The 26871-nt window shown below is 43.8% G+C and overlaps 1 protein-coding gene across 1 annotated transcript; it reads left to right on the plus strand.

Moving 5' to 3' along the window:
• LOC142296555 (glutathione S-transferase 3-like) lies at window positions 1–26466 on the plus strand. Its single transcript, XM_075340311.1, has 7 exons — window positions 1–82; window positions 8028–8125; window positions 11265–11316; window positions 18204–18336; window positions 23375–23516; window positions 25300–25425; window positions 25961–26466. The coding sequence occupies exons 2-7, from the start codon at window positions 8039–8041 to the stop codon at window positions 26081–26083; spliced, it is 663 nt and encodes a 220-aa protein (XP_075196426.1). The 5' UTR covers window positions 1–82; window positions 8028–8038; the 3' UTR covers window positions 26084–26466.
• The last annotated feature ends 405 nt before the right edge of the window (window positions 26467–26871 follow it).

Genomic DNA, 26871 nt, shown 5'->3' on the forward strand with positions numbered 1-26871 from the left:
CCGCCCCGCCCCCGCACCTGTATATTGGAACGCTCTGCTCCTCTGCACCTTCTTCACGATCTGGTGAGCGGCCCGGATAGAGGTAAGTGATCGGCTGCCATGGACGCTCTCCATGCTGAGACTTGGGGCTGCAGGCGGATCTGGGCTGCTCGTACTCTCCTGTAGAGGCGCAGACGTGTCTGATGATGCATTGTTAGGAGAGGATCTGCACATCAGGACTTCCATAGATGTCTCTCGTCACCACGATCGTATGTAACTGACCTGGCAGTTCCTATTCTCCGGTCTCATACACCGCGGGCTGTGTTTGGGGCTTGCTATTTCTGCAGCGCTTCCCTCAGTGTATAGTGCTGGAGTGTGAGGTGAGCTGGGACTCTCCAGCGCTGACCCCAGGAGCCTGCACAGCAGCAGCAGGACCCGCACCCCAGGATTCCTACATCCTTTGTTTCCACCCCACAAGCCATGGCAGTAATTGAATGCAGACTTATGTAAGACATATGATGTAACCCACTGCTATAAAGAAATCCCTCACCAGGGGCTGAAAGTGTTTGTCAGAAGTATTGCCCGGGTGATACTTTACCTGTATAAAATAAAAACCACTCACTGGAGTGTGGCTTTAAAGATGATGCGGGCATTGTAGGTATTCTGGAATCCTTCTGTGGACAGGAGAGCGGAGCTAAGAGAGCACGGATAGTCATGTGAGACTCCCTCATTTTCAGCATATGTTCCTAAAGGACAGGGAACCAAAAAGTGATGCCATGGAGGACTTTAGATATGCCAAGCTACTAGTGATGGGTGAAGTGGCACTGTCAAGCACCGGGTCTGCGCATGGACCCCAAACACACGCCCCTCACCCCTTCACCCCCTTCCCGTTTTGATACCCAGTCATGACAAAGCCGAGAGCCAGGGCTGGTATTCTCGGGCTGTGGAGGCCCATGGTTATTGCCCCCTCCCAGCTGAAAATAACAGCCTGCAGCCTCCCCAAAATTGTTTCATCCATTAATGTGACAATTCTGGTGCTTTACCCGGCTCATCCCGATTGCCTTTGTGTGGAGGTAATATAAGGGTTATTGACAGCTCACAGCTGCCACTAAGACCTGGATTAGTAATGGGTAGGGGGGTCTGAGGACCCCCACCCCATTACAAAAAAAACCACCCTCTTTCTCCAATTTACTAACCCCCAAAATATGCAGGTTCGACATAATCCACATAAGGTTCCACGCTGATCCCGCCTCTGCTACATACTGAAATCACAGCATGCGGGTACGTTAGATAACATGACCATCCGCAGCGGCTGCAGGCAGACACTGACTGCACCACATCTGTGAGCAGTGATGTTACTAAGATCAATGAGACCTGCATGCCCAGGCAGAAAACTGTGTTTTGTTTTTGTTTTTTGCAAGGAGATGCAGATTTGGTGCTGAAATTTATTCACCAAATTCATTCACCAATTCTGCTTCTCCTTGCGAAAAAACAAACCCCAAACTCATCTAACCCACATCGCGTTTTACCCTTTTTTTTGCCAGGAGATGCAGAATTCCTGGTGCAGGAATTTGGTGCATAAATTTCAGTAGCAAATCTGCATCTCCTTGCAAAAAATGCAGTTTACTTGCATTTTTCCTCCAGGAGATGTAGATTTGGTGCTGAAATGTCTGCACCATATTTACATTGCATCTCCCAGCAGAAAACCGCACCGAAACAGCATCAAAACCTTTTGTTTTCTTTTTTGGAAGGGGGGAGGGGTTCTACCAGGAGATGCAGATTTGGTGTTTGAATTGATACACCAAATCTGCCTCTTCTGGCAAAAATGCATCAAGCCTGCATTGTGTTTTGATACGTTTTTCCGCCAGGGGATGCAGAACTGGTGCAGGAATTTGGTGTATACATTCCAGCACAAAATCTGCATCTTTTGTAAAAAAACAAAAAACAAAAACCAAAACACATGTTTCTGCCAGGAATGAGTTTAGCTGAGGTGAGTATACCTGTGGTCACAGCTGGGATACAATGGGAACCTCCAGCTGTGACCGCAGGTAAACGCGGTGATGTCACAGCTGTGGCTCAGTGTCTGCCTGAACTGACCTGGGAGCCTCGTGTGGTGTGCTGGCCCATGATGTGTGGCTTGCTGCTGTCTGCAAGCTTGGGGCAAGTTTCCAGATCGTGACTTTTGTAATTAGCCATGAAAAGAGGAGCATATATGGATGCACGTATTTTGGCTGGGATGGAAAGTGGGAAAATATATTGTAAACTGGGATTAGAAAGATACTGCCAGATAGAGGGTTGTTTGAAGCCAGATACAATGATGTGTTGAGTGCCTGATGTGAGAATACAGAAGATATGGGAACTCCTTCTGTGGGAAAGCTCTGTATGTCATTACAGTAGTTATGGAGGACTCAATGCCAGAGCGGATGCTGGATGTGGCTCGTGACCATCTCTGAGGTGAATGTGGCTCTCAATGTAAGAAAGGTTGGGGACCCTTGGGATATCTTACTGATAGCTGGAGGCCTGACTGCTTTGACCTCCTGCGATCCCCATCACAAATGGAGTGGCAATGGGCATGCTGCACGACATTCAGGCCCGCTCCCAGCAAAACGTAAGGCATCCCCTATCCTGTGGGTATGGACTTCTATCTTGGGAATAACCTTTTCCTATATTACAAATGTCCACATTTTTTTAATTTTTTTTTTTTTTTATTTTTAAAAAGACCAAAAGAATGGTAAATTCATCAGGATGCATTCATGTAATAAATTTGGTGGCTCCTTTATCAATGCCCCTTTTTCCAAACTGTTTTCATGCCTGTCGAGGAACGTGTAAGAAAACAAATTCTAAAGTTTTGAAGGTAAACCATACAGTGAGCAGAAGAAATGGGGTTCTGATCTTAAATCCACCACAAGTCCACACGATCCTTAATTCTAAGCATGCACGCCTTCTGTTCAGGGCCAGGGAAGATGCCAAGATGCTTGTGTATAAAGAAGCCTGTCCTGTGGCTTTCACTGACGCCAGCCGCACCCTGGTAATAGGCGTGATGGATCGGGATTGTCTTCTGACCTAATTTGTCACAATTGAAGGTTTCCAAAATCCATTCCGTCAGTTATATCAACAATCTCAGACTTCCATTGGCAAAATGTTTGTTGCTACTGTTGTCCTATATCAATAAATTATGTTTAGTAATCCATTAAAATACTAAAAGTATTGTGACTTCTTCTACATATTAAACCTGCAGGAGCTATTATGACCTCCAATTCGAAGTCCATAGGAATTAATATGGAGGTAGTTGTCGTCTCCTCCACTCTCTTGCTGAGTCTTACAGATCCAGAAAAGTGGATGGGATTTATAGAAATCTCCTGCCCTCTGTGCTCCTTTTACTGGGCATAATCTGACCTGCGGTGTGTTTTCCACATCCGCAATATGCCACTTTCTCTTGCTGTGAACCGTTTTATTCGCAGATTTGTCATAGACTTGCACAAGGTGCGTAGAATCTGCAGGTTAACAACAGATATGTATTTTTAGTGCATTTCCACCTCATAAACACACCATATAAGTAGATCAATAAGGTTTTGTTTAAACCACCTGTGGAGAGGTAAAAAAAAATACCTGGAATCAGCAGGTACAATTGTTTCAAGGAAAACAAGTAAGGGCACAAACACATCATTCTGCCGCACTGCCAGATCCGGCATGAGGGCAGTACAGTACAGTACAGTTCAGACAGTTCGTCAAGCCCCGGTCACCTGCTGTCACTTGCTCCGGTCACATTACCGCATGTGCCCGGAGCTTGCCAGTGAACCTTAATGTACTGTACTGTCCTTGTGCCGGATCTGCGAGTGCGGCAGGAAAACGCTGATGTGAAACCAGCATAATGCGCTCAACCAACATGACCTGTATGCATGCTCACCACGCAAGACTCCATTGCTGAACAAAAGGCATGTTGAAGTGTGTTGAAAGTTTTCTCAATAACCTATAGACAAGCCTGTGAAATACTGTGAGTATAGTCTGGTCAGATGAGACCAAAATTGAACTCTTTGGAGACCAAAAAGCACTGCTTATCACCCCCAAAACACCATACCAACAGTGAATTTGAAGGTGTGAACATCATGGTGTGGGGCTGTTTTTCAGCATATGGCACTGGCAAACTTTATATTATTGAAGGAAGGATGAATGGACAAATGTACAGAGACATTCTTGATAAAAATCTGCCCTCTACCAGGATGATGAAATGAAGGTGGAAATTTCAGCAAGACAATGATCCCAAACACAAAGCCAAGGAAACTCAATTGGTTTCAGAGAAAATAAATCTGCTAGGATGTCCCAGCCAATCACCTGACCTGAATCAAATAGAAAATTTATGGAAGAAATTAAAGCTGAGTTCACAGGAGCCCACAAAACCTTCGGGATTTGAATAGTACCGTATTTTTCGGACCATAAGACGCACTTTTTTCCCCCCAAATGTTGGGGGAAAGTTGGGGGTGCATCTTATGGTCTGACTAAAGGGCTGTGGCCGGGAACGAGGGTGCTGCGGTGGAGCGGGTCATCGGGGGCATGAGCAGGCTGTAGCAGCCTGCTGTGACCACGTGGGCCCGCTCATTACATATGCATGCCCATCCTCCCGCCCATCTCTCAGCGCAGAAGCCGGCACTGACAGGTGGGCGGGAGGACGAGCGGGGACGTGCGCATAGTAAAGAGCCGGTGCGCATGATCACCCCTGGCAACTACAGCCTGGAGTGATCATGTGCGGCTGTATTCACTGTCCCCCCCCCCCCCCCCCCGCGCGTCGTCATCATCAGCGCGGGGTGCAGTAAATCAGTGTACTCGCCCGTCCTCGTGTGTGGAGCCGTCCCCCTGCAGCACGCGATGTCTTCCTGTCTATGCCAGTGAGCTGATCTGTGCTGATCAGCTGATCGGCACAGACAGGAAGACATCGCGATGCTGCAGGGGGACGGCTCCACACACAGGTCAGCGGCGCAGAGAGGAAGATAAGTGTTGAAGGGAGTGAGGAAAAGGTGAGTATAAACGTTTATTTTTTTTCTCTGTGCTATAGGATACAGGCCATATACCAGGATGGTATATGAGCAGGATGGATGGGGGGGTATATGAGCAGGATGGATGGGGGGGTATATGAGCAGGATGGATGGGGGGGTATATGAGCAGGATGGATGGGGGGGTATATGAGCAGGATGGATGGGGGGGTATATGAGCAGGATGGATGGGGGGGTATATGAGCAGGATGGATGGGGGGGTATATGAGCAGGATGGATGGGGGGGTATATGAGCAGGATGGATGGGGGGGTATATGAGCAGGATGGATGGGGGGGTATATGAGCAGGATGGATGGGGGGGTATATGAGCAGGATGGATGGGGGGGTATATGAGCAGGATGGATGGGGGGGTATATGAGCAGGATGGATGGGGGGGTATATGAGCAGGATGGATGGGGGGGGTATATGAGCAGGATGGATGGGGGGGTATATGAGCAGGATGGATGGGGGGGTATATGAGCAGGATGGATGGGGGGTATATGAGCAGGATGGATGGGGGGTATATGAGCAGGATGGATGGGGGGTATATGAGCAGGATGGATGGGGGGTATATGAGCAGGATGGATGGGGGGTATATGAGCAGGATGGATGGGGGGTATATGAGCAGGATGGATGGGGGGTATATGAGCAGGATGGATGGGGGGTATATGAGCAGGATGGATGGGGGGTATATGAGCAGGATGGATGGGGGTATATGAGCAGGATGGATGGGGGTATATGAACAGGATGGGGGTATATGAACAGGATGGGGGTATATGAACAGGATGGGAGTATATGAGCAGGATGCGGGTATATGAGCAGGATGGGGGTTTATAGCAGGATCATATACAAGGCAGGAGGATCAATACCAAGGATGGGGTACCTTAGTAGAGAATTTGGGGACATTACTCCCATAACAGTGTCAGCCGCAGATCCTTGCCCCATAACAGTGTCATGACCACATTTTTTTGCTTAAAGTTTTATTTATTTTCCTATTTTCCTCCTCTAAAACCAGGGTGCGTCTTATAGTCCGAAAAATACGGTATGTGGAAGAATAGTCCAAAATCACACCTGAACAAAGCATGTGGCTAGTTTCTCCATACAGGAGTCATCACAAATAAAGTTGAGAGAGTACCTAACTATTTATACTCGCTATACTCATAACAAGTACTGTCTACTACCGAATAGCATTTGCAATGCAAGTCAATGGGGAAAACTCGCAAAGTAGAGTAACCCGAATGCCGTACTATTCGTGTGAGCAGCAAGTAGTACGGCATTTGGGTTACTTGTTACATTGCGAGTATTCCTCATTGACTTGCATTGCACACGCTATTCAGAACAAATACACGAGGACTAGATCATACTCGCTATACTCACAACGAGTACTAATAGTTAGGTACTCGCTCAACTCTAATCACCAACAAAAGCTTTTGTATGAATTATTAAATACATTTCAGTAAGTGTGTTCAATAGAGGAAGTTTGGTTCAGGTGGACCTTAAGGCTGCTTTCACACATCCGGTTTTTGCAGTGCGGCTCAATCCGGCTCAAAAACCTATGCAACGGAAGTGGCGAAAAAAACGGATCTGTTGCATAAGTTTTTCCATGCGGCCCGTCCGTTTTTTGACGGATGCGGCTTGATACTGAGCATGCGCAGTGTAAAAAACCGCGGCCGGATGCGGTTTTTGCCGCAGGACGCCGCATCCGGCGTCCATAGGCTTGCATTGTAAATAGCGCCGCATTGCGCCGGATCTGGCGTGATGCGTTTTTTTCGCTGCACAAAAAGTGCCAGGCAACGTTCCATCTGGCTGCCGCATGGGCTAAATATGCTGCATCCGGCAAAAACTGGATGCAACGCAAGGACATGCGGCACAATACGGCACTAATGCAAGTCTATGTGGAAAAACGCAACCGGCGGCAAAAAACGGTTGCGTTTTTTCTGCAAAGCGCCGTATTGTGCTGCTCAGCAAATAAACGGATGTTTGAAAGCAACCTAACACTAGAAGTCCCAGAGAGGGGTCATTTAACATTTCTACCTTTGGAAGCCAGAGACAGGTCGAATGACCTGAAGGATTTTAGCTAACTTCCTATAATCACCGTCTTTTGTTCTGTAATTAAGGCCATTACTGTCGCACCACAGGACGTTGTTGTTTTCCATTGAGTTTAGCCATTTAGTTTCTAGTTAGTTCTATTCAGTGTGGACTAAGGGTCATTTGACCCTCTTTCGGGACTTCAGGGGGAGCTCGAAATTTCTGGGAATTCTATTAAATAAAGTTCGGTTTGGGACCCAGACTTGACCTTAACTTCAATGGAAGTCACTGATTGGACAGTTTGGGTCTAACTGCTTGGAATGTGACAGCATCCCACCTTTACATGGATGGCAGATGTTGGAGCCTGGAGTCGGCCTCTAGGTACTATGGAACCTGACACTTGGTAGCACTGCCCCTGTGTATGATGTGTAATATGTTTTAGGTGTGGCCATCATCTGCATGCTGATAACCTTAACCATATGTAACTGACCTAGTATATGGTGACTTGCATTTTTTTAAGGCGTATACTGCATGTTTCAGAGTTACTTCACTTGTATTTCATGTTCACTGGGATAAATAGTTTTTTTTTTTTTTTTTTTTTTTTTTTCTTAACCATATATGCATGGTAACACTTCTGAGAATCTTAAGGTCCACATCACACACTGATTGCCCCATAAAAATACCTATTCTGATAAGTGGAACTGATTTTCAGTCACAAGAAATTTGGCAGCAAAAGTGCTGCATGTGAATAAACCCTTCACACTGGTCCATGTAGCAACTCCATTCCGTCACCAATAGTTTTAGCTTAGTTGGAACATTTTTGGATAGTGCAATATGTTTTTTATTACAATAGACTTTTCTAAGCATCTATAGGATTTACTTTATAATGCTCTAAAATATAATATATATGATCATGGTATTTTGCCGCAGTGTTCTGGCCGCCTATTCTCCACATCCTGTCATCCTGGTCTCTTTTCTTTGTTCTCGTTTTAGAACAATTAATCATGGCTCAGACACCAGTACTTCATTACTTCTTCGGACGTGGAAGAGCAGAATGTATCAGGTGGCTGTTAGCGGCAGCTGGTGTTGAGGTTGGTAATGTATATTTGTATCTAAATCTATCACATGCAGTCCTCCATATTGAAATTGCAACACCAAAAAGGAAAAATGATGGAAATCACGGGGGCGATAGCCACACATACTCGAAAGTGAATGAAATCAAAATACTTTGAAAAAAAAATAAATAACAAAAAAGTGTGTGTGTGTGTGTGTGTGTGTGTGTGTGTGTGTGTGTGTGTGTGTGTGTGTGTGTGTGTATATTCTGTAGTACCCAGGCGTTGCCCAGGATATTGACTGTCTGTATTTGTCTGTCTCTCTCTCTCTGTGTGTGTGTCTGTCTCTCTTTGCCCGGCTGTCTCTTTCTATCAGTCTCCCCACCGACATCTTATTACCTCACACACAAGCTTATTATACTAACAGTTTATTTTGTTCCTATAGCAATCACTGACAGTTGCTATTAATAGCCTGTAGCTCCCACCTCCATTCAGTTTAATGGAGGCAGGATTTTTGAGAGTAACTGTAAAGCTCTGGGTTAAATTTTCCTGTCAAAACATAGTCTGACGTTCCCTGAGTCACATGAGGCGTCTGTGCAACATTTCGTGATTGTAAATGCAACGTTGCGGATTCCTTTAACACACACACACATACATACATACATACATACATACATACATACATACATACATACAGCTTTATATACTTTTCAAAGTATCTTGATTTCATTCACTTTCGAGTATGAGTGCCACTTGGAGAAACACATGCGCTTTCATGCCTGGGAATGCTATTCGTTTGATTATTAAGTTGTCTGAGGAAAGTTCTTCTGGACTCTGTACTTTAGCAGAGATCATCAAGATCCAGTGCTGGCTGCTCCTTTTTTTTTTTTTTTTTTTTTTTTTGACCAATGACTTCCCAGATGTGATCATTGTGAACAAAGTCTGATAATGAGCACACTTTCCTGCACATGGATGCAGTGTCGTTCGCAATGTATGGACATTACTGGTCTGCGAAGTTCAGCACTAAGAGAAACCAAGGAAAAAATTGTGAAAACATACCCTGCTGTAACTAAATAAAAGCATAGTGCATATAAACATAGGGTACTTATTAAACACTGTTTTTGATCAAAAAAAAGCATAAAGCTATCCCACCAACGCCAAGGTGTACCCAGTTGGGATAGTACCTACACTCTCTAATATTAAAACCTTACCATGGGTCTAAAATAGGCCTCAATGTGGCTAAGGGCTGAGAGCGACCGGGTCCCAACAGGACACACACAGTCAGGGGGATTCACAGAATGAAATGTCCAGCTCGCTGAGAAGGGGGCCACTCCCTGTTTGTACTGAATACAAACTACATAAAAACAAAAAAGTGAGCCAGAGTATGAGATGGTATACATGGAACTTGTGAGACCATGTTCACACTGGCCATGAGACAAAGAGCACTAGTCTGAACTTATGTGCACAGATCACTAACGCAGACTAAACTCTCAGAAACATAAACATATGCATGACTGAATATATGAACAGCAAGTTGCTTTTAACAGTCAGTCTTTTTAGAGTAACTTCAGGTTTCCAAAGACATCAAGTGGTAAAAGAGGAGTGCTGATTATTTTTTAGGTGTTTTCTTCTCTGAAGATGCTCTATACATTCTATTAGAAGTCAGTTGCAATACTCAAGAGACGCATGGGCGTCTTTTTGAATATTTTTAATAAAAAAAAAAGTTTCTTTGAATAGCGTTTAAAGGGTCCAGAAAATGCACTTAAAAAGGATGCCACAAAAATACTGATACTTAAAAATAATAAATAAAAAAAATAGCTCGCTGATTGCCTTCATTCAGATGTCCAGTTTTTTGCATAAGAGTGCCGTCTGTGTTTTTTCAGGGCTAGCACTCATGCCTATAATACTGAATGGGTCTGTTTCTCCCCACCCCACCACATGTGTTTTGGGTGGTTTGTATTTTTTTTTTTTTTTTTGTTTTCACGAGTGCCAGGTCAGGTTTTAATCAAGGAATCTACATAAGGGCCGTTTCACATTTATGCTATTTTAACGGATTCGGGCTCCGTTACAAATACAGTACAGTTCATTTATTTACAGTGGAAGCGCGACATCGTGTGGACACAAGCGGGTACTGCATGACACACTCGCGCCATAGTAACGCGCTTCAAATGTAAATAAATGAACTGTACTACATTAGTGACGGATTCCGTTTGCATCAAAACAACGCAAGTGTGAAACTAGCCTAAAAAGTGGCATCCTAAAAATTTTTACAAAAATTTTGCTGTTTGTATTCGAGTATTTGAATCACTTGCTTAAAGTGAACCTGTCAGGTGCAATATGCACCCAGAATCATGAGCAGTTCTGTGCATATTGCTAATTCCTGCCTAACCGTCCCTGTATACACTAGCATAGATAAAGAGATCTTTAGAAAAAGTATTTCTATAGCTTTTATGATATGCTAATGAGTGCGGGGACTAGTCGCAAGGGCGTTAGTTCCTGCAGTCATTCCGCCCGTTTAGCACGCCCCTATAGGCGTGCTAAACATGCTATTCAGTGACTATTGCCCAGCATCATCATTGGCAGTGACACGCATACCTGTGTCCATTGTACTGCCTCAGACCACTGCGCATAGTCTCGGGGTGCGTGATCAGAAGTTCCCGTCACTTCTGATCATGCGCACTACACCAGTTTGAAGCAGGGATGCGTACACCCGGCTTCATAATGCGCATGACCAAAACTCCGGGGTCATGCGCACTGAACCAAAATCCAGCATCTGGCGATGTGGCAGTAGGTGAGATTGACCATGCCTCTGACACCGGTCATTCATTAGCATGTTGGCACGCCCACAGGGGCATTCTTGCATGCTAATAGGGCCGACTAGCCAAAGGAACGAACACCCCTACGACTAGTCACTGGCCTCATTAGCATATCATAAAGGATCTTTAGAAATACTTTTTCTAAAGATCTCTTTATCTATGCTAGTGTATACAGGGACGGTTAGGCAGGGGTTAGCAATATGCACCAAGAACTGCTCATGGTTCTGAGTGCATATTGCACCTGACAGGTTCAGTTTAATGTGGGTTTTGAAGTGAATCTGCTTCAAAATTGAACAAAAAAAAAATAAAAAATCCTGATGCCCAAAAAGAAACTAATTGCTATTTTTCTTTTGTCTTCACAGTTTGAGGAGAAATTTTACAGAACAAAGGAGGAATATAATAAGCTGGTTCAATGTAAAGTATTTTTTTTTTTCCAGTATGGTGAAGTATAGATGGTATATTATGGGGCCGGGAAAGTCACAAAAATTTTGTGTAACGTGAATTTGCTAAAAAATGTTGCTATGTTTGGTGTGTTTGCGCCACTTTGCATCAGCGCTGCTGAAATGTGTGGCGCTGAGGAGAAGCCATGGTGAGATCCAGTGTGGTCACACTTACCCATCCCATTCATAAAAAGTACCAGCGTTTTGTTCACAAAAAAATCAAAACACAAGCAAGAGCTCTACTCCTCTATATTTATATGCCGGACTGTATAAAGGGAGCCGGTGAGGTGCAATGTGCACCCAGAACCATGAGCAGTTCTGGGTGCATATTGCTAATCCCTGCCTAACGGTCCCTGTATACACTAGCATAGATAAAGATCTCTTTAGAGAGAGGATTTCTAAAAATCCTTTATGATATGCTAATGAGAGCAGCAACTACCCGCAAGGAAGTTAGTTAGTGGGCTCATTCCACCCTCTTAGTATGGTAGCACGCCCACAGGGGTGTGCTAACATGCTATTCAATGCCCACTGCCAGCATCAGCACCAACAGTGACGTACGTACCTGTCCGTTGCTGCAGCCTCAGACACCAGGCACTGGGCATGATCAGGTCAGCGCATTTCCGGTCATACGCACTATGAAGCTGGGTGAACGCGTCCCAGCTTCATAGAGGTCTAATGCGCATGACCGGAAGTGCAGGGGACTTCTGATTATGCACACTGCTTGGCGTCTGAGGCTGCAACTCAGCTGAGTTGTATTTCATGGTCCACACTGACCTAAATTTACAACCCATGTGTCTATTGGGCTTTTAGTTTGGGTCAGGAGACCCGTGGCCATATGCAGACTGTGAAATTCATCTTTCTGCCCCAGATGCCACATTTTATTTTTTTTTGGTTTCCTGCTATGCTACATGGATATTGTCTTCATGTGAACACGCTCTGCTTTGTGGGCTGTTTCTCAATAGTTAGCTTCATCATAGCCTCAGGCACTTGGATGGAGACCAAATGAAATATGAACGTTACTGGTATGTGCAAAAAAACCCCACATGAATGCCCCACCTCACAACTTGCAGGGCTCATAGGATCTGCTGCTAATATATACCAGTGCCAGCTATCACAGGAGACCATCAGAGGTTTTGTGGAGTCCATGACTCGCCAAAGACCATAAAGCTCAACATGCCACTTGTTGTTGCTCACATATATGGAGGAATAGAAAGTCCTTTTTTTTTTTTTTTTTTTTTTTTTTTGCTATTTTTGAGTTGATTGATCACCAATGTCAAAGGAGGATACACACAATATTTGGTAGGTAGTATTAACCCCTTAATGACCTGGTACGTCCAATGTCAGCTGAGCTCTGTGTTCGCCCTGGGCCTGCATCTTTCCTGTGTTGATAAGCCATCATTTGCTTCTAATAGATGTGGGTGCAGTTAAGGGTTTTCCACTGGTGTAAATGCCACTGTTAATCTCTGAAAGCTGCATTTATAGAGCACCATCTGGGGGGCACACATTTCTTAACACCCATCACCCCAGTCCCTTGATGCGATCACATGTCGATTTGTTAACATGTCTGTTAGGCAGATTGGGCTTTAGAGATCCCCAACAGTCATGTCAACCAATCGCTCAGCCCAAGTCATGATAGGCAGATTGGGCTTTACAGATCCCCATCATGACTTGGGCTGAGCAATTGGGCTTTACAGATCCTCAACAGTCATGTGAACCAATCTGCCTATCATGACTTGGGCTGAGCTTCACAAGAGACCAGGATTTGTGCTATAAACAGCAATACTATGGCATCAATCATCTGATCGATGGTTTGATTTCTTTGGCTGTGTGGATTGGATGGGTTGCTACCGACATCTGATGAGAATTTTAATTTCATGTCAATAGCACCCTTTTTAGAAATATATTTACTTAGAAAATTGGTGACGTGTTCAATACTTATTTCACCCGTTGTATATTTTTAAAAAACTTTACAAAATTGTAGAGGTTTTTTTGTTTGTTTTTTTGCAGACAATGGATCCACAAAAATAAATTGATGCCGATTTATTTATAATGGCAGGTGTTCTGTCTGTGAAAAGCACAGATATAAAGCGTACACGGATGTTTAGGTCGGTTTTTAGACTAACAATCTTAGCTCATATACAGCAGTGTACAAGCCTTCAGGCCGCAGATCTAGACTACTGTGCTCATTCACTAACTGCAAATAGAGACTTTAAGGAACTGAATCCCAAAGTATTCTGCAGAATTCTAATTGTACAGTCATTAAAGGAAGTAAAACTTCCTGAGGCCTTGTGCCGTCCATATGCAAAATGAATTACACGTAGACCTAGACCATAACTGAATCCACCCTTATACCATCTATTTATAACGGATACTTTGCAACAATTAGGCTGTGTGCACACGTTGCGTTTTTTACCGCGGAAACGCTGCGTTTAGAACCGCAGCGTTTCAGTGGCAAATTGCATGCGTTCAGCTTTCCCAGCAAAGTGTATGAGAAAGCCGAAAAATCAGTGCACACGCTGCGTTTCTAAACGCAGTGTTTTGTCTGCCAAAAATCGGTGCGGAAAGATAAGCAGCATGTCACTTCTTTTGTGTGGTGTGGCTGCGTTCTCTCCCCCATTGAATCAATGATGTGGGTCAGAACGCAGCTACACCGCAGTGAGCTGCTTTTTTGTTCCGGTCCGCGGGCTTTGTCGGCATACAGAACTCAGGCATTTACCTGGAAGTGAGGTAAAGAGGTTTCCTGTTGACCTCACTTCCTGGCAAAGTCCTGAAAAGCCCCCAATGTCGCCAAAGTGCCCGCCCCGACCCCCCCCCCCCCCTCCCGAAAATCCAACATGGCCGCGCGCACAGCAGCGCACCGGCCGCCCTACTCCTATGATTTCTGTCGCATGTGCCTTGAGACATGCGACAGAAAAATGCCCCCCAGGCCCTGCCAGGTCACCCCCTATTCCCCCCGGTATTCCCCCTTACCTGTCCGGTCGCAGCGCTGATCCCCCGCGGCCCCCTCCTCCTTCACAGCAGACGCCGGTCAGTGCGGTCACATGTGCAGATCAGCTGACAGCCAGCACTGTGTTCAGAGAGCTGTGCTGGCTGCTCGCACTCTGCAGCTGTGACCCGGGGAGAGTGGGTGCAGATTTTTGGCACCCACTCTCCTCAAATGGAGGGTCTGCCCTCCTAGAAAATGGGGGATACGTTCCCTGAACGTGCCCCCATATTCTAGAAGGTCCAGAGCCGACGTGGGACGTCCAAATGGATTTCTGCGGACCCATTTTTTTCAAATTTTTTGATTAAATTGGTGAATGAGGGAATGATTTGGGGAGTGTTTTTTTCTAATAAAATTTTTTTGTCATTTTTTTTGCTTTTGTTTACTGTCAATTAGTTATGTCTGGTATCTGATAGACGCCGTGACATCACTAATTGCTGGGCTTGATTCCAGGTGACATTACATATCTGGTATCAACCCATTTATTACCCCGTTTGCCAACGCACCAGGGCGCGGGATGAGTTGGGGCGAAGCGCCAGGATTGGCGCATCTAATGGATGCGCCACTTCTGGGGCGGCTGTGGCCTGCTATTTTTAGGCTGGGAAGAGTCCAATAACCATGGCTCTTCCCACCCTGAGAATACCAGACCCCAGCTGTCAGCTTCACCTTGGCTGGTGATCTAATTTGGGGGGACCCCACGTTTATTTTTTTTTTTTTAATTCTTTATTTATAAATAAAAAAAAAAAGCCTGGGGAGCCCTCCAAATTGATCACCAGACAAGATGAAGCTGCCAGCTGTGGTTTGCAGGCTACAGCTGTCTGCTTTACCCTGACTGGCTATCAAAAATAGGGGGGACCCCACGCCATTTTTTTCATTGTTTTTTTTTTTTTTTGGATAAATACTAAGCTAGGCACCCTTTAATGCCACATGAAAGGTACTAAAAGTGCCAGCTTAGAATATGCAGGCGGGGGTGGGACGTTATATATATTTGACATCCATTCATCCATTGACGCTTTTTTGGCTGTGTGCCCACAATCAGGTTTTGCAGTGGTTTGGGCGCTGAGTGTTTTCCCTGCGTCCATAACGCTGCGTTGTGCAGTAGAAGCACAGTGGAAGGATTTTTGGAGATCCCATGCCCACTGTGCTTCTTTTCTCCGCAGCATAAACTGACCGGTGGCGCAGCTTCCCGAGCCTCAGCATGTCAATTTATGCTGTGGAGACGAGAGTGCTCTCTGCAGGTAGAATAGAGCTAAAGTCCACAGCAGCCTGAACCCAAATCGTGGGCATGGCCAGCTGCGTTCTCCCGTGGACAACACTCACATCTCTGCAGGAAGGCGGGCACTGTGTACTAGACGCCGTGTCGCTGGATCACGGCCACATAGCCTAAAAGTGAGAATATTGTTGCTACAGCAACATTTTGGGTGAAGTAGCTGTGGATTCAAAATGCTTAATATACTCCTGAATAAAATCCTTGAGGGGTGCAGATTCCAAAATGGGGTCACTTGTGGGGGTTTTCTGACGTATAGGTACCCAAGGGGCCCTGCTAATGTGACATGGTGCGCGAAGTTTATTTCAACTTTTCCAAAATTCAAATGGTGCTCCTTCCATTCCAAGCCCTCCCATTTATCCAAACAGAATGTGGAGAAGGAAATGACATCACAGGTTTTTTTTTCCAAAGGTCTGTGTTCAACCAACTTTATTAACACTGACAAGTCTTAAAAAACGCACCTAAAAAAACACATGAAAAACGCATAAAAAACGCATGAAAAACGCATGCGTTTTCGATGCGTTTTTCTCAAAAAGCATTGTTTACAATTCTCCCCTCTGCCAGAGGGTGTTTTTTTTTTTTTTTTCCGCGCTGAAAAAATAGAAACGTGTGCACATAGCCTTAGATAGGAAACTATTATGGGTTTTTTCTTTTTATTTATTCAATTGTGGATGAAAAATACATATGTCTAAAAAAAAAAAAAAAAGATACAGAAAACTTATGGATGCGAAAAAATATGGGGATGAAACATTATCAGTCACCGTCCCCTCTCGCAGAATACTATAGGATTTGTGTGAGCCCTTACCGACCCTGGTAATGCATGACCCTTATCACCCTTTCTGGCCCTGCACCTTCTAGAACAGTGTATATCTTTATATACATAACACTGGTGCATTGCTTTGCTGGCTTCTGGGTGTTTCTTGCTATCTCGATGGGAAATTGTGTTCATGTGAACACGTTCTGATGTGTTGGCTGTTTCTTAGTCAGTTTGATTATGGCTGCAGGCAGTTGGGTGTAGAGCGGCTCACAACTATTCACTGCATAATACCGGCAAGTACAAAGACACTTCCAGAATAGGCAACCTGGGATTACATAAGGCGTGTAGCTCAGGGTCTCTCAATCATCTAATGTTGCTTGTTTAAACATGCGCCACAACCGTCTCTTCATTGCTTTAGAAGAAATGGGAGACTGGTATTTTCCAAAACCTGAGAACCCCGAAAGGATATGTGCACATGCTGTCTATTAAATGCTGGTGTACCCGCTGAGTTTTTCCTGCAAAAGCAATGATGGTGGTGTTTTTCCTGAGGAGTCTTGAGCTTCTTTTTTTTTTTTTTTTTTTCTTCTTGCACCTTTTGTCTCCTGTATGTTGACGTGGCTGGGGCATTTTTTTTTTTCTTTATGTATTAATGAGTGGCTTCAAAGTAGAATAACTGTTAGGGTACTTCTTTTAATCGCTTTGTGGAAGCATAAGGCTTGCAGCCAAAACTGCACCTTAGCAGAGAGAGCCTGGAAATGTCAGAAAAAACGCTTGTAATTGTAGGTGCGTTTTTGGTGCGTTTTTCACAACATTAGTTTTTGCTTTGTTTTTGTGACAAATGTTGACAAAAACGCAGGAAGAATGAACATGCTGCATTTTTTTTGTCACAAACTTTTGACAAATAAAACGCTGACAAATAAACTGCAGTGTGCGCATAGAAAATCTGACTTCTCATAGACTTTGCTGGGAAGTCAAATGTCAGAAAGTTCTGACAAAACTACAGCCAAAAACGCAGCGTGCGCATGTAGCCTAAGAAGCAGGGGCCGCTCCATGTGTGAAATCAGTGGGCTAAAAATGAGAAAGCTGCTCACCTGGTAAGATTGTGCAAAATGCTGCATAAAGCTTGAGGGATGGTAGGACTTAACTGCTGGTCCATCCGCTGAACCTTACCTAGTCAGGCATGGAATTTGAAGATGTAGAAATTGCGGTGTTGTGAGGCACTGTTGGGTCCAGAGTAAGCAGGGCACCCAGGAGATTGGAAAGTGGGGAATTTTGGAGTTGTTTTTAACTCCTTTATAAGGTACAAAATGGGCATGTAGACATATACAGTGAGCAGGAATGACCTATTGGGATACCCACCTCTAGCTCACATGAATACTTAAGGGAAGCATTAATGTTTCAGAAAAAAACAGACAAACATGCAAATAGCCTTTAAAATTAACATATACTTAGCAGGTATTTTGTATAGTTTCATTTAACCCTTCGGGGTCAATGTGCCCAGTTTAAAAATCCTATAGGACTTGCTGTTGATAAATTTCTGACACCATATGGTGACTGATGCTGGTATCTGTTCTAATAAAATGAAGACCACTAGGATCCTTGGAATGGTCCATGAAACCATGCTACAAACCACCATTTCTAATTACTGGACCTGTGCTTGTTCATCCTCTGTCTTGACAGTTTGGATGGTTCTGCCGACATATTGGAGATTTGTATCATTCCTGTATGTGTAATTCTAATCTGTAACTTAGGAGCCACAATATCCAGCTGTCGCTTCAATAGAGAGCCTAGAAATGCTGGCTTGATGAAAATCCATCTTCCCTCAAATATATATATATTCTCTTTTCCTTTTAGCTGGAGATCTGCTGTTTGGCCAAATACCAATGCTGGAAATAGATGGACAGAAACTTGTACAAACCAAAGCCATTCTGAATTACATAGCGGGAAAGTATAACCTCTTTGGAAGTGACCTGAAAGAAAGAGCCTAGTAAGTCCACTTACTTCATCACTCCTGAATGATTGTCTTTTTTTTTTTTTTTTTAGACAGTCTGTCATCTCTGCATTGAGACTAACATTTACTGTGGACAGTGGTTAAGATAATGTCTATATATATATATATATATATATATATATATATATATATATATATATATATATATATATATATATATATACTCTCAATATGTGGGGGGACGACTGGCACGATAGTTTCCTTGTGCCCCTCTAGTTCAATCTATTAATAGCCCCCTTTTATTTCAAAATTAACTTTATTCTCTTGGCAAAAGGGAACTAGCTGGCACGATAAAATGAGCAGTCAGTGAATATTTTTACCCCAGTATTTGTAACCCAAAACCAGGAGTGGGACAATTGGAGGAAAAGAATAGAAACACGTCACCACTTCTGTATTTATCACCCACTCCTAGTTTTGGCTACTAATACTGAGGTAAAAAACTCACCAAATACTCAACAAGTGCAGATGGCCTTAGGCCCCTTTCACACGTCAGTGATTCTGGTACGTTTGTGTTTTTTTTTTTTTTTTTTTTGTTTTTTTTTTAACGTACCAGAATCACGGACATACGCAGACCCATTATAATGAATGGGTCTGCTCACACGTCAGTGATTTGTCACTGCACGTGTCTCCGTGCAGCGTACCCGCGTGTGCGTGATTGCCGCACGGAGACATGTCCATTTTTTTCTGGCATCACTGATGTTCCATGTACCACGCAGTGGTGTGGTCCGTGAAACACGTGCCAGAAAAAAACGTACTTTTAAAATAAAAACATTTTAACTCACCCGGCGTCCAGCGATGTCCTCTGCAGCCCGTGCAGCTTGCTCCTTCTGTGCCGGCTGATTACTGTCGCGCATATTCATTATGCGCGACACAGCCGACCCGGAAGCAGCTGCTGCAGGGGTCACCGCCGGCCGGATGCTGCGTCGCGGGAGCGATCAGCACCATGGACAGCGGGAGCGGGCGCAGGTGAGTGAATCTCTAAGTGCAATCACGGGCCACGGAGAACGGAGCCCGGATTGCACTTAGACAACCCACGTGTGCCGTGATTTTCAGCACACGCAGGGACATGTGCGTGTTTTACACGCCAGTGAAAAACGTCACTGTTTTTCACTGACGTGTGAAACGGGCCTTAGAGGTATTCTCAAGTTTGGATGTTGCCCCACTCCATTCACACAAGCAGGATGTTTGAGGGCCCCAGTGATCTAACTCCTAGTGATAGGAAAGTTATCCCTGTTTCAAATATGTGGAATAACTTTCAAACTTGAATACCCTTTTTTAAAGCAGGTAGTCATTCCTTGCAAAACAACAAAAACCAGAAACAGCACTGTTTAAGGTATTAAAATAATTGACATGGTTTAATCGCTTCTATTTCCATATTGAGGTTGCCTGAGGTTATATGACAAAACCAACAATGACTTTTCTTAAAGGGAATCCATAAAAAAAATCTTCCTTTTAATAACTGAAAAGTGTAACATATATTAATGTTTTTAATGTTTTTTGTTTAAATATTATCCTTTGTTTTTAATTGACCAAAATATATACAGTGGAACCTCTGTTTACGAGTAACTTGGTGTACGAGTATTTTGCTATACAAACCTTGCTGTAAATTTGTAACTCAGTTTACGAGCAATCTTTGCTATAAGAGCAAATACCACACACCCTTCCGATAACATACTTTCACTGCGCTCTAACCCGCTCTTGCAGTCCGCACAAACACACACACATATTATGCTCACCTTACATTCCGTTCCCTCGGCAGCCTCCTGGTTCTTGTTGTCCACAGGTACAGTATGTGTATCAGGTAACCATCACGGCGATGGAGGAACTTATGCTGTCAGCGCTTCTCACAGGCAGCGCGCTGACCAATCAGAGGCAAGCGGCTCCTGCGTATGTTGTTGACTGCGGAAGCTCCTGCATTGTCGCGATGGTTACCGGATACACACACCTGCGGACTACAAGAACCAGGAGACCGCCAAGGGTAAGGTGAGCATAGAGTGTGTGTCTGTGTGTGTGTGAAATGGCACAATAGTGGACCAGGATCGGACATTGCACAAGTTGTGGAATGAATTGTCTGAGCTTCCATTATTTCCTATGGGAAATTTTGCATTGCTAGATGAGTAAATTGGTTTAAGAGTACACTCCCAGAACTGATTGTTCTCACAAAACCAAGGTTCCACTGTATATAAAAAAATTTAAAAGTTTGATATTTTCCAGTCTTAAGGCCGCTTTACACGCTGCGATCGCACCCGCCCCCGTCGTATGTGCGTAACGGGCAAATCGCTGCCCGTGGCGAACAATATCGCTAGGATGCGTCACACGGACTTGCCTTCCTAGCGACGTCGCTGTGGGCGGCGAACAACCTTTTTTAAGGGGGTGGTTCGTGCGGCGTCACAGCAACGTCAATCAGTGGGTCACCAATAGAAGCGGAGGGGTAGAGAGCAGCCGCATTCACGTCACTCCTACCTCGTTGCTGGAGGACGCAGAAACGCTGTTCATCGTTCCTGGGGTGTCACACGTAGCGATGTGTGTTGCCTCAGGAACGACGAACAACCTGCGTCCAAAATGAGCAATGATATTTGGAAAATGAACGACGTGTCAACGAACAACGATTTTTCACTATTTTGCGATTGTTAGCGGTCGCTCGTAGGTGTCACACGCAACGATGTTGCTAACTACACCGGATGTGCGTCACGAATTCCGTGACCCCAGCGATATCTCGTTAGCAATGTCGTTGCGTGTAAAGCGACCTTTAGACACTAGGGGGAGCAGCTGCTGAAATCCTGGTGTACAACTAGCTCACATTACAACTGCAATAAGTCGGCGGAATCTGCTCTCGTGTCACACCTCCCCCTTGACTTCCAGGATGTTTCCAAATGATAAGGGAGGATGAAATTTAGGATCACAGTGTGGAGCCATTTTGTTGGTGACTGCAGAGATCTTGAACTGTGGAAAGTGTCACCGAGGACTGCTAGTTTAGTGCCCCACTGTGTACTTTGCTGCCATATTGCTGCGTGTATTATTGTACTATAGATGTTGGGCTGCGATCACCGCCATTCACCCCACCTCCTCTCCCGACACCTCATCCTATGAGCCTGGTGTCTCTAACAGCTATACTCTCTCACTAATTAATTAGTGAAAGGAGCTGTCCTCCCTGCAGCATCTCCTGTCATCCCAGTGTCACTGCTTGACTAGCACAGAGTGGGTGACTGGGAAAGTGCAGCAACAGCATGCGTTATGGGCTCCACAGAGATGGTGCCGATCTCCTTCCAGAGCTGTGATCTGGACAGCCCAGGGGGGCGCATCCAGATCCCAGCAGAGGGAGCTCTCTGTGTTAGAGAATAGGGTCCGAGCCCGACAATCAGAACCAATGCACAGAGGGCTGCCATAAATGAGGTGAGTAACTGTTGTTACACACAGCAGATCCAAGATGGCATCCCTCAGTGTTTGAGTAAAAATAAACAATTTAATTTTGTATTTAAATTTTTGTTACTTTTTTATTAAAGGTAAGGTGTCACCTTTTTTATTTTTGTATTAAAAATAGTGATTATGAATTTTAAGTATTTTTAATACAAAATTAAATTCACTTTTTTGTTTTTTATTTAATTCTAGTTTTACTGAAGCACTGGGGGCTGCCATCTTGGATTTTCTGTGAGTAACGACCGTTACTCACCTCCTTTATGGCAACGCCCAGGGCATTCACTCTGATAGGCTGTGTGCGCACGTCTGCATGTTGCATGCTTTTACGCTGCGTTTAGAACTGCAGCGTACCTGCCTGCGACCCCAGCACAATCTATGAATGTGCATAATCCAACCGCACATTGCGTTTGAGAGCGCAGCATTTCGGAAGCTAAAATTTTGATCCAAAACGCTGCGTTCTAAAAAGCAACATGTCACTACTTGTATGCGTTTCGGATGCTTTTCCCACTCTATGGCAGAGCACGCATCTAGAACGAATGAATTCAACACTTCATCCAGAACGCAGCTTTTCGGCTGCGTTCTGAAACGCATGAACGCTGCGGAAGATTTGGCACGGCAGAACGCGGACGTGCGCACATAGCCTCAGTTGGACTGCAATTCTATACTTACACTCTGTATTATCTGCTGTGAAATGGATGCGCCCTGCGAGCTGTCCAGATCACCATAGAGGGAGGAGATCAGCGCCATCTTTGTGAAGCACACAGCGTATGCTGTGCTCCACTGTCCCAGTCACCTGCTGGGATGGATGGGGTGAGTACATGCAAACCAATTTGATGCAGTGTGTGGCGTATGGTTTGATCAATGACATGCTGACCACGCCCCACCCCTTTTAACCTCTGCAGCAATACATCTATTTTGAAAAGTTAATGTCTTGATATGACGTTTACCATGTGCACTCAACTTTTGTCTACCATGGCAAGGCCTGTTCTTAGTAGAAGCCTTTCTTGCTAAACCACGGTATAGTCTTGGCCACCGTGCTGCTACTGAGTTGCAGGGTGGTGGTAATATTCTTATAGACTAAGCCATCCTTATGTAGAGCAACAAATATTTTTTTTTTTTTTTTTTCCTTCCAGATTCTTAGAATTTTTTAGCCATGAAGTGTTGAATGTGTGAGCGATTAACACCAAACTTAACACCCCGGTTTCCCATTAGTACTTGCGACCTTGTAACGCCAATGAGTCACATGACACCGGGGAGGGAAAATGGCTAAATGGGAACAATTTGGCCATTTTTCCTTAGAGGTGTACTCTTTTGTCATCAGCGGACATTAATGGCTGTTAGTTATTTGGAATGCACTCCAAATTTACACTGTTATACAATCTGTACACTGACTACTTACTTTTTATCAGTGTTGTCTTCAGTGTTATCCCATGAAAAAATGTAATAGATTTACTAAAATGTCAGGGATGTAATCACTTTTTTCTGATAAACTGTATCTACCTGACAGATTGCATATTGTGTATTTAACTATTCACATTACCTACATACATATAGACATCTGTGTATAATTTATACATTGCTTTCTCTTGTCTTCCAGCATTGACATGTATGTTGAAGGAGCCAGTGATCTAAATACATTGATCTTGTCCTACTTCTTTCTCTCTGATTGTGATAAGGAAAAACAACTAAATCTGATGAAGGACAAGGCACATAAAAGATACTTTCCTGTGTACAGTAAAGTAAGAGATTACTTATTTTTAACTCCTTTTCTTTGTGGCCATCAGTTTTGTTCTAACACTTTATTATTGATGAATGAATTTACTATAGAACCTGAAGGTCTCATCTTCATCTCCTGTCTTTTTTATCCAGATATTGTCATTAGTAAACCAATAATGCTGATAGAGTATAATCGTAGATCGGAGATATTTGTTGGTGGATTGTGCCAATTCCATAGCTGAAAGTGACAGTTCAACAAACCATGTAGTGTGCAGTTTTTCACTATTTGGTCATTCAACAAGACCAAATCTGTAAACCTGTCCTGAGGCCTGCAATAACTCTGTGTGGTCAGTATGGACGCCATGCTCCTGAGGTTAAGGGAATACATATGGCTGTCGGTGACGGGCGGTGAGCAGTGGACAGGCCATTTGAAATATCTTTACTTCTTCATTACCAGTTAATTGGCTTGGTGGAAAATGTCTAAATCTTGGGCTAAGCCCCCCAGATTTCACAATAGAGCCTGCTGCTGGGTTTTCCATAAGGCCAATCTAGGCCATGGCCTAGGGTGCAAGAGTCAAGGGGGCATATAATAACCAAATAGAATTACAGCGTCGGCTCTATGCTTTATCTTTGCCACCGCTGTAGCTTCTAATTGTGACAGAAGACATCTTAAGGGTACGCTCACACGAGTGTTGAAATCGGATGAGTGCAATGCGAGAAAATCTTGCATTGCACTCGGACCTATGTTAGTCAATGAGAGAGCAGTTGGTCAGCTTTTCTCGCATCCAGATTCTGGATGCGAGAAAAGCGGCAGCATGCTGCGATTTTCTGCTAGAGCCGTATCCCTCGCACCCATTCAAGTGAATGGGTGCGAGAGAAACATCGGACTGTACTCTGATGTTATCCCAGTGCAGTGCGATATACGCACAGGCAGACCATGGAGGAGATGGGAGGATTAACCCCTCCCTCGCCTCTGCAGCGCCTGCCCTCACCTTCATAGCTGTGACCCGATCGCAAGATCGGGTCAGTCGCATGACACACGGCTCATGCTCGCAGCAGAGCCTGAGCAGGGGGTCATTAGCATATCGCATTATACTCTTATTATACTGACCTGAAATTATGAAGAAAGTATGCCAACATACTCCGGTCTAAGATGCATTTAATAATGCGTGTTATCTGGAACTGTATTAAATTTTTTTTTGTTGACTGTTGCCAGAATGGGTTTGATAAAATATAAAATGTAGCTAGGCCCATCAATCAAGCTGAAAAGTAATATCTAACAAAATATTCAGATTTGCCAATGTGGTCATAAGGGTCCTTAATGCCTCCCTAAAGGACTTTGACTTATGTTAAGCCTAGTCTGAGCTTGTGGGATGCTGGTTTGCAGCGCAGGATACCACAACCTCTGTGGCCTTCCTTATTGTGAAAGTGCAGGACCATGCTTTGCACTAACCTAGTTCTGCCGCATACAGTTACCAAACAGTGACCTCTCCAATGATGTTATCCTTTAGTGACCACTTAGTCAAGTATTCGGTTAAATGGCGATCTTGCTCCTTTCCCAGTGAGGAAGGCCACTGACTGTTGTGGGCTACTGGTGCATGCTGAGATCCCATAACCTGGAAGTTTGAACACACCTCATGTGAAAAGGACATTAGGGACCTTTGTGTCTACTTTTCCTAATAGGTGAGATTTAAACAAAAAAGAAACCCAACGGAGGCTGTCCCCTCTCTTAAATTAAATAAAAAGGGCAGCTCCAGAACAGTGACAGGTTACTTATCATTACAGATGCCTAATTTTCTATTTTAGGCTCTTGAAGGTAAGGATTTCTTAGTTGGAAACAAGCTCAGCTGTGCAGATGTATATCTATTGGATGTTATTTTAGCACTGGAAGAATTTCATCCCGACATTCTGCAGGACTTTCCTAACTTACAGGTAAGTGCTGTGCAACATTAAAAATATCTGCTGTTTTAGACGATAATGCAAAAAAATATGACGTAATTAAATTTTATATTCAGTTCATAGCTTTACAACTGTAGGAAAGAGACAGACTATCCTGAAGTCCCCCATAACACTTAACACTTAATATATTATATATATATATATATATATATATATATATATATATATATATATATATATATATATATATATATATAATAATATAATATAATATATATATCCCCCCCCCCCCCTTCCCCCTATGCTGCTCCACTGGGATGAAAATATTTTAATTTGTATGCGAATTGGTTTTGCAAGTGCATGGTGGGTGATTCAGTGCACTTGCAGTCCTGGCCTCATCACATCACCGTTCCTCCAGTCAAGGGATGCATACATCCTATGGCTGTAGATTTAGTTCTCTAATGTTTTCAGGCAGCGCCAAACATATCTTCACATCAGAATTTATTTATTATGGAGAAGCTTTGATGCACTGTTTCAATTCTAATGTATATTCTTATTCATTATTTAGGCTTTTAAAAAGAAAACCTGTGAAATCCCAAATATAAAGAAGTTCTTGCAGCCAGGAAGTAAAAGGAAACAAATGGCTGATGCCACCTACGTAAACACCGTGAAGGAACTCTGTTTCAGCTAATGACTGAGTCCAGTTGCATGAAAAATTCTGACTTGCTACCAGTGGACTTCACATTTACACCCTGGAAGTCTCTTCCCGTGATCAATCTTGGGCAATTAAGTTTTGTTACTTTTCAGAAGCCATACTTAATGTACCCACATCTTTTTACATGCTGCCATATCTGATTATGTAATGTACACTAAAAATGCTTCTAAAAATTGATTTAAAAAGTTTTTTTTTTTTTTTTTAATGGCTTTCGCATAAAAATAAAAATGTCGATTCCTACAATGCAATCTACACCTGACTTCACTGTAGAACAGAAAAATGGCATAGGTGAAGTATTTCACTGTAATGTTCACAAACAACGTCTGATTCATATATTAAAAAGGTGTATGTAATGGCAACATATTGAGGTGAATTCTTTACAAATACCTTTTATTGTACAATTTTAAAGGTGTATTCTCCCTTTGAACAGATCTCTTAAATATACCATGAATCTCTGACAGATAATGGTCCCATCTTTTGGAACCCTCCATGTGTGACATGTAGTGATGAGCAAAATTTGGTTCCAGTCTGGAATACAGTTCCCTTATAAGTCTATGGGGACCAGAATCCAGAGATTAAAAATGTTGGAAGAAGGGATAGGAGCGCTTGCTGTACTCACTGAGGATCATTCATGGCAGCACACTGCTTCCAGATCGCGCATTAGGCTCATCGCATATGCACTGTTTTGCCTGGCTGTACTGGCGTCTGACTGCCGTCAGATAAAGCCCATGGCTGCAGCCCCAGCCCTGCACTTATCTTGGCTG

The sequence above is a fragment of the Anomaloglossus baeobatrachus genome, chromosome 3 (assembly GCF_048569485.1).
Source record: "Anomaloglossus baeobatrachus isolate aAnoBae1 chromosome 3, aAnoBae1.hap1, whole genome shotgun sequence".
NCBI classification, from domain to species: Eukaryota; Metazoa; Chordata; class Amphibia; order Anura; family Aromobatidae; genus Anomaloglossus; species Anomaloglossus baeobatrachus.

Coding starts and splice junctions, on each gene's coding strand:
- LOC142296555 (XM_075340311.1), top strand. CDS start 8,039: ATGGCTCAGACACCAGTACTTCATTACTTCTTCGGACGTGGAAGAGCA. Junction 18,337..23,374: donor GACCTGAAAGAAAGAGCCTA/GTAAGTCCACTT, acceptor CTTGTCTTCCAG/CATTGACATGTATGTTGAAG. Junction 23,517..25,299: donor ACTTTCCTGTGTACAGTAAA/GTAAGAGATTAC, acceptor TTTCTATTTTAG/GCTCTTGAAGGTAAGGATTT.